This window comes from Rhizopus delemar, genomic scaffold (genome assembly GCF_000149305.1).
Source record: "Rhizopus delemar RA 99-880 supercont3.1 genomic scaffold, whole genome shotgun sequence".
NCBI classification, from domain to species: domain Eukaryota; kingdom Fungi; phylum Mucoromycota; class Mucoromycetes; order Mucorales; family Rhizopodaceae; genus Rhizopus; species Rhizopus delemar.
In genome coordinates this window covers 3,251,140-3,262,524 of record NW_027137827.1, presented here as the reverse complement: position 1 = coordinate 3,262,524, position 11,385 = coordinate 3,251,140, and the positions used below count along the sequence as shown (strand labels likewise).

The window sequence follows — 11,385 nt, the reverse complement described above, 5'->3', positions numbered from 1 at the left end:
TTACTTGGCCATCGTTAATAGTGACATTGTAGCTCATGTCATAGGTCAAAGAGAAAAAAAAATGATGATGATTTTAATACTATAATCATAAGCATGATAAAAACGGCTATTTATTGTTGATAACAATTTGTGTTAAATACGTGTAAAAGATTACACAAGTTGTCCACAAACTCAATGAGCTGAGGACGCTCTGTCAAGTCTTTTGATGCATTGAGACGATCGATTTCAGTCATCGTATAAAACCCCTTGCATTATTGCTGGGTCAAGTAGAAGCAAACAGATGTGCCTATTAATTTTCATTGTTATGAATAATTTATGCCTATTTGTGTATTCTATAACTTACCAACCACTTGAATGCACAGCACTCCACGGAGATGATTTTGTTCAATTGCATTTTTAGAAAACACACCCAATTTGTGCAGGTCCTTGTTCAATTTGCTTTTATCATTTTGCTGCTTTTCTTCTTTGACTTCAATGAAGCCCAAATTTATATCTTCATATGCTTTCTGTGTTATACAACCGTCAGGTCGTTTGTTGGAACAGTTGATTCCATCTTTTTTGTATTCTTCTGTCTGGGTGTCTATCCAACGGAGATAAATTTTTTCTGCTCTGTCTTCGAAGAGCGGTTGAAGCAAAGGCTGAATCAATCGTGGGGTTAATTCTAGCTCTTTTGCTTCAAAAGGGTCATCAGGGAGTTGTTCAAGCAAGGATTTGAAGCATAAGATGACTTTGTTTTGATAACTGTTGCTTTCTTCATCAATCAAAGCTAAAAGCTGTTGAGTTGCCTTTATCGTTGTAATTTTTTCAGAGATACATTCTTGAACAATTTCAAGTGATTGAACAAATGTATCCCTGGAAAATTTTTGACTGTATAACCCAATTTGTTCATAAGTATTTTTCAACATCATGCTGGTTGTCTTGCAGTCAATAAACTTTAACAAATCAGGATGCTGATGGTTTTTAACTAAGAGTATGCCCGACGTTGCCAAAATATGGTGAATTTGGCTTTTGTATGTTAAAGGGCTAGTTCCAAGTGATTTTTGAAAGTCATGGAATCGTTGAAGGACATTTACATCGTTGATTTTAAACGTATCTTTGTTGTTGATAGGAATCATGTTGGATTCGATTAATTGCATTACTTCATTACTATCCATACCAACTGATGCTGTACTATCAGAAGTACCAAACGAGGAAGTCACACTACTACCAGCAACAGATTCAATTACGGACGGGCCACTTTCTGACTGGTATCGCAATAAAAGTTGTCTTTGTCGAGCTTCTCGTTCGCTCCAATATACTTTGGCTTCGTTGCTTTTTCGCCAGGTTTTGTATTTCTCCTCGACTTCTCTTTTCCTTGTTTCATCAGAAATACAATTTTTTACAAGATCATTGAATCTAGTCATGACATTCCTACGGTTCAAATGAATAAAATAATTGAAGAATGCGAGGTGATCAATTTGATCTTCATGATTGTGAACACAGTAATATTCAAGAGATGGACGTTTTTTACGTTTTTTTTTATGGAGGCATAAAGAAGATGCAAAGAGCATCAATGACGTTTTGTGTAGTCTGTTTATGATCTGACACTGAAATAGGCCAAACATGCATTAGCCTCCTTGAGAGCAAACCCAACGGTCCCTATTAAATTAACTCTAATACCCTGAAATCAAGAAGTTGTCACCCAACGGACCCTATTAGCGACCCTATTAAAGTTAATAGGTCTTAAAATTCCGCCCAAATGTATTAACGTTAATAGGAGTTATCAGACCTATTATCTTTTGTGTAATGCTATATGTAAATCATGTTAATGATGGATCTTTAACTTTTTCGCTTATATGTCACCTCAGAATGCATTCAGTTGAGTTCTCTATACATTGAGCATGCAATAAGTTGATGGATGATTGCATTTTTAGTTTAAATAAAGCTGAATTTTACCATGATAAACATTGCAAAACAACTTCGACTACATCGCAGAGTTTTCTGACATACGAAAATATTCATCTACGCAGTCGGCAGAGTAATCATGGATTTTGAAGTGCACAGAGTGATATCCGTATTCACAAGCTACCTGGTGGGTTGGCAGCTACCATTTTCTGGTAAGATAAAAATCTAGCTTTGCTAATAGTCTTGTGCTTATACTGAAGAAAGCGGTAATCCTTAAGTTAAATGACTTTAATAATACTGATAAATACGCTTTGGCGCATTCTGAAGCGGCAGCAAAAAGTTTTTTTGATGTAAGTTGGTGATTACAAGCAGCCATCAGCAATGAGACGAAGATGATTCCCGATGCGATCTCGGTTGACAACTTTATGACCAGAAAGTGACCTGATATAGTGGGTTTCTTCGTCATAGTCAAGATTAAAGCCATTCAAAGCAAGAAGGTACTAATTTGCTACGTTTTGAAACTGTTTAAATTTGCTGAATCGTTCTGCTACAGCTGCGTAAACATCGCCAGAGCTCATGTCAATTTTAAAAAATATAGCGTTGAAATTTTAATAGGATACGAGTTAAAAGGGACCACAAAGCGACATCCTCACAAAAGGTATTAAATATTTAGTTCCGACGGATTAAATTTAATACTTTAATAGGGACTGTTGGGTTTGCTCTGATAGCGTAAAAGCTAATTTCTTTTGTTTACATATACTATTTTCAGGAATGAATGTCGCATTATTACAAATTTTACAATACAATTTATACATAATAACGATAAATTCACACGACATTCTTTCCTGAAAATAGTGTAAATACTGTCTCTCTGCATCTGTTCAACGTTCTTTCCTCTTTTGTTCTTTTGGTTGTTCCAATAATGCAATTTATAACCAAACAATGAGAAAAAGCGAGTTAACCATATTTTGATTTTAAAAAAGAATCTTTTTTCTTTTTCTTTCTTTCTCATGGAAATTAATTTTAGGTAAGTTTTTATAGCTTACTCAGTGAACTGGTTGATGTGGACATGCTATGGTTAGTAAGCGAAACTCCTCATGCGCCAGTGTTTGTGCTATTATCTGAGCTCCAACGTAGTTAGGCTTTCGAAAGGATCACTGGGTATTTCACTCAGTCTACGACTAGTAGAGGCCTAACAACCCATTGACACCTAGCAATAGACATTTTAATGACTTTTTTTTTGTAGATAGACAATTGTATTCTGAATCAGGTTCCTTAATAATTAACATTTTATAACTCTAAATAAATAAAAATCTTTTTTTTTCTCTATGACCTATGACATGAGCTACAATGTCACTATTAACGATGGCCAAGTAATGTCTGCTGCTGCTCAATCCTACATGGGGTGAGAAAGATCTTTAACTGTAAATGCCAAACAAAGGAAGGCCAACAACGAAAAGGATGATGCATCTTCCAAAGAAAGAGTAAACAACGGTTAGAAAAAGAAGTGAGTATCACATACTGCCAAATGGATGTCTTTTATCATCTCACGTCTGCCCTTCATAATTGTTCTTAACCCCTTTTACTATTCACATTCTACTTCCTCAAAGATAGCATTCTTCACTCTATTTTTATTTTATCAAAATCGAAATGAACCGTGTATTAGTTCTGTTATAGTATAGTATCATGAGAATAAAGCCTTCATTTTGTTGTCACTTTTAATCGAGTGTCCCATTTTCAACTAAGTGACCCACTTTGATGGGCTTGCCAAACCTCCAAAACCATTGGGAGATATGCTCTCTGCCTTGTCTGAGAAAAATCTAGGCTAAATAAAAACAGTGTCAATGATTGGATTTCTAATGATACGTAAGTAAGCTACAAAATAGAAGGGCTGTAACTAATAATAATATATTTGCATAGGGTTGAACATGAGTTGTTAGGAATGGAAATTCCAGTAGGAAATTCGATCACACGTATCTCCAAAACACCAAGGTTTGAATTTCCTTCTTACATCAAAAACATCGAAGTTGATTTCATCTCAATGTTTTCTATTTCTTAGAAAGCCAAACAAGTTATGCTGAACACAGTCCGTGATTTAAGCAATCGAAAGAAAAAGGCTACTGAAATCTCTGTCAGTGCGAATAGTTCTGTTTTGTTTCCGCATTCCTTCATTCGTAGTTTGTAAGCCTTTCCTTTTCTTTATTAATAAATTCAAATAACCATACAGCGAGCTTATTGAACACTTATATATGTAATTAAAAGTACCAATGTTTTATTGAAACGCGTCAAGTTTAAATTTCAAAACTATCAATTAATACACAGTCTCTTTGTTTCAAAGCAATAAGCTTTTATTTACGGGAACAATCATGAGAAGATGCGGGATTTCTGCTTCTAATCCCCAAATTTCAACATACTAAAGCCTTAAGAACTACAGAGTGCTAATATAATACTTTCTTCTCTTTGGCTCACTAAGATGAATTTCAGAGCGTCTACTACTAATCGCCAGATAAAAAACGTCTACTGCGACCCAACTTACAAAAAAAGATAAGTTGGGATAATAATTGGGTTGATGGTTACTCTTTTTAATAAAAATAGTGGCTTTGGCTGAAGTTTGTGATTTTATTGGCTGAAAGAACCTTTTTTTTTGGGCCGAGGAGTAAAAAACCCAATCATTTTAAAAGGCATTTCCTAAAGAGTTACTGCTTTTTGTTCAGTTTTTTTTCTATTTTTTTTTTTCGTGTTTTGGCGTTTTTGCTTTTTTCTTCTTATTTTTATTTTTTATCCATTTTGAAAATATATAGACTTTCTTATACGGTTCAATAGATCCTATTTTGTCTCTCCCTTCTTCCTATGAGTAGCATTACAAACGATTCACAACTTCAAAACTTGATAAACCTACTCGAGAAAAGGACGCAACACAGAGACGACGTTGACTTGGAGACCAAGTTTTTTAATGACGCTTTAGAATATCTCTTATCAGTCAACCACTGGTGGTGTAGCAGTGAGAAATTATTATCCATTGCACGTGAATCGCTTTGGTTATTTTCACTTCCTGATCATGATCCGATCGTTCAATATAAAACTAAGCTCAACCTGCAACTCAAATCATGTGCTTATTGTGCCAAAGAATATCAAATTTCTAAAATATCTGTTAGAAAAAGGTCTTTTTTAAGAGAGCAAAGAAAGGAAGTTGTTGACATTCTTTTATTAGATATGAAGACTTATTTCCTCAACACACAGTTGATCAGTTTTTTCACATTCTTAATCAATTTGATCTAACGAGGATCAAATCAACACTAAAACAATTCGAGTCTGTGTCGGATGGCGCAGTATGTGCCTTACTCGAAATTGTCTACAATCAACAACTATTAAGTGATACGGAATGCGATGAGCTATTCTGCAGCATGTTTAACCGCATTCAACAGACAGGACTCTTCCCCACCTTGGATACCGATACCACAGTATACCTATTTCGACTCAGCCTACACCATCATCGTATAGTGAGATTCTGGACGAGAAAATTACTCGAAAAGTTTATTCAAACAGAGCAATGTGTCCCGGATGAATCTTTAGAGGGCCTCTGTAAGGACCTGCTGCGATCACTGGCCGACGGAACTGCTTTGCAACCCCTTTTTCCGTTAACAGAGGATGTGGGTGAGCGCTGGAAGACACTTCGTTTGATTGCAACCACTGTTACGTCTGACATACTCCATCAAAGTTTGCTCGATGCTCAGGTATCCATGACACTTTTGATTCGCAGACAGCTGTCAACATCATCCGAGTGGCTAGGAGAGATCCTGAAGACGATGACCATCATGCTCCTCAAGTTACAGTCAAAGTTTTGGGGTACGATTGAGAATGATTGGACAGTGTATTATGATATTATAAAACAGATATGTGAACACCATGTTTTTCAATCAGTCATGAAGATTGCACGCGAAGGAAATGTAGGCAAGATATTACAAAAGGACGGTACTCGATATCCAGAGGACAAGCTGATAGCAAAGATCAAGGGTATTCTCGAATGGATGTATCCTTACTGGTCTTCTCTTCGACAATCTCCGGTGGAGAGTGAGATGACAGAAAAGATACTGGATACTACCTTTGGTTATTTTCAAATGGATACCTGGGGTGTCATGAGTCGAGCGTATTGTGCTGAACTTGGCTTACAGATCATTGATCAGTGTCTGTCGGACGATCGAGTGCCAATGGCCAAGATTGAAGAGTATGTGCCCAAGATGGTGTCTTTTGCAAAGATTGATGCTTCCAGTTTGCCAGTTATTGTTCAGCATATGCCTCGAGTGGCTCTCAACATCTTGGATGATCTGGCTGATAAACACTCGAGCTCTGTAATTTCTGCTTTTCAATCTATTTTTCAAGCTAGCCTAGGCGAAGCTGCCTTGGTCAAGGAGATACGCTATCAAGCCATCTGGAATGCCTTGATGTTTCACATTGATCGAGAGCCATCGCCTTGCTTTGTCAATATCCTCTTGAAGGCTTATGCAGCCGTCGCCACTGTAGACTTGCCTGATCTTGCGCAACAGGCCGATAAGAGCGTTTTACCGTCACAAGTGTCCTTTATCGCTGAACAGATACACAGCATACATATTCACGTCATCCGTATTCTGCCAAAGATACCACCGCCGCAAAAAATCGAGTCTGACCTGATCAAGCCAATCCTTCATCTACACGGCTCTCAATATACAGAACTTCGAGCCTGGGTGATGCAGACCGACTCTCTTGACCCGTTCAACTCGCAGCCATCCGACCAATTACTGGAAGCCATCAACGCGATCTTACAAGAATATATACTTTTATTCAACACACCACTTGATATCTTTAAATCCATACCAGGATTGACCAACCTCTTACGATTCTATCTGCCTGCTCTGACTAAAAACGAAAAGCCTGCAAGTGCACATGGCCTTGTCTCTTTTTGGGACGCTTGCTGGAAAACAAGCGGTTATGTCTTTGACAAAGGTCTGACGTGGGCCGAGTCCTACAAGCCGCGTGAGGTTGTGGATACATTGATACCCATGCTAGATATCGCAACCGGTCTGATGGACGCTCGATCATGGTTTGAGCAAGCCATTTCGCCCGATCATACCCTTTCCTATAGCCATGTCTGCAGCTCTGTCGATTATCTCTCGCAGTGGGTGTATGTCACCCGACAAGATGTTATTTCTCGCTTACAACCTTTATTGATCGCCCTTTTGGATACGCTCAAGAAGATGGAGATGAAGGTTTCTGTTGATGCCTATGACCGATTGATGACGGCTGCCACAGGGGTCAACGCATGCAGACTGTCAGCTACCGAAAGAGAAAGATTGTTTATGGCGCTTAGCGCTCATGAACCTGCTAATTTTATCTTTCTCAATGACAGCGATGATGAAGAGGTCGAATGGCAGCCTATCAACACAGCGGCCAGTAATAGTCCGGCAAGAGATCAAGTCCCATCAAGTAGCCATTCGGCTACACAGAGCAAGATTACATCCTTTTTTGGAGCATCTGAAGAGAATCCGCAGGTGATTTCAGATGATGAATTCGACGCCGAGTATGGGGAGATTGACATAGCACAGATAGTAGAGAAAGGTTGGCTTGATTCGACACCAAAAGAAGAAGAAAAGAAGAAGGATTTAAAGCCTAAAGCAGTCAAGATAGAAGTACCGTCAAGAAACCGAGAAGAAAGAACAGAGAGTCCAAAACGACATGTATCACGTGTGTATGTTCCTCAAACAAAGCAACAGACGTATGCTGTGACATCAACTGGCCGCAAGCTGAAGCCTCCACCCATGGGATTCTCAAAGCTAAAGAACTTGAGAGAAGAATTCAAGGCCGAGCAGAGGTTGATGGCGACAGTGAAATCTCCATCCAGCGTAGTCAACCGACGATATTCGGATCATTCTTCATCCGATTCATCAGAGGATGATGGAGAAGGTGGTCTAGAGGGACTTGTGAATGATATGGATCATCACGCGGCAAACATAAAAGCTGAAAGTGCAAGTGTCAAAGCTCTGTTTGATACCAAACCAAAGCGTACAATCAAGCTGATCGAGACACCCATCACAAACGAATATCTACAGCGAAAAGAAAAGCGCGTGAAGGCTCAGATCCGAAAGCAAAAGATTACACCCAATATTGATGGGCTATACAAGGCTATCCTGACCTGGGATATCACGATCAACAGTGAGTCACCTCCTTCCAGTGGAGATTACGAACGTGTGCCGACCACTTTTAGCTCTTTCAAGGACTACCGAGCCTCATTTGAGCCACTCCTGATTGCCGAAGCTTGGGCTCAGATTCAACGTGCCAAAGAAGGCCTTTCTGCATCCGATGTACTCGAACAATGCTCTGTCACCGGTCGTTGTCATACCAATGATTTTGTAGACATTACATTTGCTTTGCCAATGAACATGATCACCAATAATATCTCTGTGGATGATCTTGTCTGTGTTGCTAATCATTTCGGTTCTGCCTTTTTCAATGATTCCTCTCAGCTTACCGATGGAAGCATGAATGCGAGACCTTGGAAGGGTCGTGCGTTTTTAGGAAAGATAAACTCAATCAATCAAACAAAGAATATGGGTGAAGTTTCTGTTCGATCTTATTTTGATCCAGATCGTATCAGTATCTTGAACTCTCTTTCTCCCAAGACGGTCTGGAGTATGCTTCGTATCATGAGGTAAATTGATTATTTATGAAAAAAAGAAGGAGACTTATTTTCTCATAAACAGTCTTACAACTGCTATGCGTGAATATGCGGCCTTGGAAGGTTTAGAACATTACGATCTTGGTCCTGAGATCCTTTCTCCTACGCCCACGACAATGAAAAAACCAAGTACTTCAGTCATTCAACAATATTGTACAAATTATAACGTCAATGAACCACAAGCGGAGGCTATTGCATCTGCCATTCAAAAGAAGAAAGGATTTTCCTTGATTCAGGGGTAAAAAAAATATGGAGCAAAAAGAGAAAGAAACTTAACTTTTGATAGACCGCCTGGTACTGGTAAAACAAAGACCATTCTGGCTTTGATTGTATCTTTGCTTGATCAACGTCAGGGATACAGCAAACTTTTGGTATGTGCACCGAGTAATGCGGCCGTAGACGAAATTACCAAGCGACTAAAAGAAGGCGTGATGACAGCTCAAGGAATCAAGAAACCCAATGTGGTTCGTATCGGTGTAGCCGACTCGGTCAATGCGAGTGTGAAGGATCGTATATTGGATCGTTTGATCGAGGCAGAGATGGAAGCCAAGATTGGGAATGATGCGACAATGTCCAAGATGGGTGCACGTCTGGACACGTTGCATAGTGAGATTCGTAATTTACAGATTGGGTTGGACGATGTCGATCGAGAGATCACACAAGCCGGAAGCGACATGGTTCAGATGTCTATCCTTCGTAGCAAACGCAAGGCGTTGGGTGCCAAGTTGACCAAAGCCAAGATGGCTCTTAGAGAAGCCTATCAGGATCAAAAGAACTATGGCCAAGAAATGGAGGTTTCTCGTGTGCGTGCTCGTCAAAAGGTATTTGCGAATGCAGATGTGGTCTGTGCTACTCTGAGTGGAAGTGGCCACGATATGTTGACAAGTATGGGTGCCTCGTTTGAGACCGTGATTGTGGATGAAGCAGCTCAATCTATCGAGATTAGTTCATTGATTCCCTTAAAGTTTGACACCCAAAGATGTATTCTAGTAGGAGACCCTAATCAGCTACCACCCACTGTTATGTCTACCGTGGCAGCCAAATATGATTATCAGCAAAGTTTGTTCATGAGACTGGAAAAAACCGTTGGAAAGGAAGTCAATTTGCTAAGGTAATGGCGAGAAAAGAAAAAGATGTACATGTGAACTAAACGTACCGTAGCATACAATACCGTATGCATCCAGAAATCAGTACTTTTCCTAGTAAACTATTTTATCAATCTCGACTACAAGATGGGCCCGGGATGGATAAGATATCGTCAGCTATTTGGCATGCATTACCTGAATTTCCACCTTACTGCTTTTATGATGTTCGTGATGGGCAAGAAAAGATGGGACGAGGAAAATCTATTTTCAATGTGGCAGAAGCAGATGCTGCTGTTTGTTTAGTGGATCTGCTTCTTACCAAATTGCCTACAATTAAGGTATTCAGAAAAATCTCATGTCTTGATGTTTTAGAAGCTAAGTCATGTAATTATTAGTTTGCATCAAAGATCGGTGTCATCACGCCCTACAAACAACAAGTAGGTCAATTGAAGGCTCGATTTCAAAAAAGATTTGGTAATGGCATTGTGGATGCTATTGATTTCAATACTGTAGATGGTTTTCAAGGACAAGAGAAAGAGATTGTTATTTTCTCCTGTGTTAGAGCTGGATCAGGTACAAATAAAAAAAACTACTCTAAAGGGCTATGGAATTCATTGCTTTCTTTTTAGGTCGTGGTATTGGTTTCTTGGCTGATATGCGTCGTATGAATGTAGGATTAACAAGAGCTAAATGTTCCTTATTTGTATTGGGTCACGCAAGGTCATTATCAAGAAGTGAGTACTGGGGTGACCTTGTGCGCGATGCTGAAAAAAGATCACTCGTTAGAGAGGTGAGAAAAGAAAAAAAAATATGTACAATAAAAACTAATGATTGTATAGTGTGGATACCCGTATTTTCAACACCGTATGAATGGATCAAAAGTACCTCAAAACATTTATGAAAAGGATGCTGCTGCTTTACCATCAACGCAGTCTATTACATATGCAAAGGGACCCATCAAGATCCATGAACCCCATTCACCTCGTCTAGGAGACAAGCGTTCCTCTAGCCCTATGCCAGAGAACTCACGGTCAGCTAGTCGTCAAAGGGTTTCATCGGATGAACAATCGTTTATTGAAAAAGTTAGGAGTCTGAAGGAAGCAAGAGTTCAGCAGGGACAGAGGCCACAGGACACAAATGAAGCACAAAAGATTAGTATGAACGAATACCGTGCGATGAGAGGACTACCCTCCATGTCTGGTAAATCCAACCGAGCGACTGATAAGGCAGCAAGTAATCTGTTTATCAAGAAACCTTTACCCGCAGTAAGTTTTGTTATATCTTGAAAAAGGACAAACTTACTAACTTGATTCGTACATAAGAGGTCAAAAAGACCCGAACCTTCTTGGCCTGATGGTTTGAGTGCTCGAGATAAAGCAGTGTTAGATGTAAAAAATAAAATTAAGTAAAAGACTCTCAACTAAAGTATAAAGAATAGCATGAAAATGCAAAGGAAAATATGAAAAGGCACAGGCAAAAAGAAATCTCAAGCAATACCAATAACAACAACAACAACAACAAATCAACACAAATACGCGATGTCGATTCAATAATAAATGACGTGCAAAATCGATTTAGAAGGCAATAAAAAAAAAAGTGTTTATTTATTCAATCAATCATAAATGGCAATCGGAGTTTCATTTCTGCATTGACTATTTCCTGGTTTCTCTTTTTTTTATATTCTTTTTACTCTTTTCTTTTTCTTAT

At 38.9% G+C, this 11,385-nt stretch overlaps 3 protein-coding genes across 3 annotated transcripts; 2 read left to right on the top strand and 1 right to left on the bottom strand.

The window, feature by feature from the left end:
• Positions 1-251: 251 nt before the first annotated feature.
• RO3G_01274 (uncharacterized protein) lies at positions 252-1,403 on the bottom strand (the record flags this gene model as incomplete). Its single annotated transcript, XM_067655865.1, has 2 exons — positions 252-286; positions 344-1,403. 2 exons carry the CDS (start codon positions 1,401-1,403, stop codon positions 252-254), a joined length of 1,095 nt encoding a protein of 364 aa, XP_067511966.1.
• A 2,340-nt stretch (positions 1,404-3,743) lies between these two features.
• On the top strand, positions 3,744-3,943 carry RO3G_01273 (uncharacterized protein; the record flags this gene model as incomplete). The annotated part of the gene is made up of 2 exons (XM_067655864.1): positions 3,744-3,754; positions 3,805-3,943. The coding sequence occupies 2 exons, from the start codon at positions 3,744-3,746 to the stop codon at positions 3,941-3,943; spliced, it is 150 nt and encodes a 49-aa protein (XP_067511965.1).
• A 1,345-nt stretch (positions 3,944-5,288) lies between these two features.
• RO3G_01272 (uncharacterized protein) lies at positions 5,289-11,087 on the top strand (the record flags this gene model as incomplete). Its single annotated transcript, XM_067655863.1, has 8 exons — positions 5,289-8,566; positions 8,619-8,831; positions 8,880-9,704; positions 9,755-10,016; positions 10,074-10,251; positions 10,308-10,468; positions 10,518-10,943; positions 11,001-11,087. The coding sequence occupies 8 exons, from the start codon at positions 5,289-5,291 to the stop codon at positions 11,085-11,087; spliced, it is 5,430 nt and encodes a 1,809-aa protein (XP_067511964.1).
• Between the last annotated feature and the right edge of the window lie 298 nt (positions 11,088-11,385).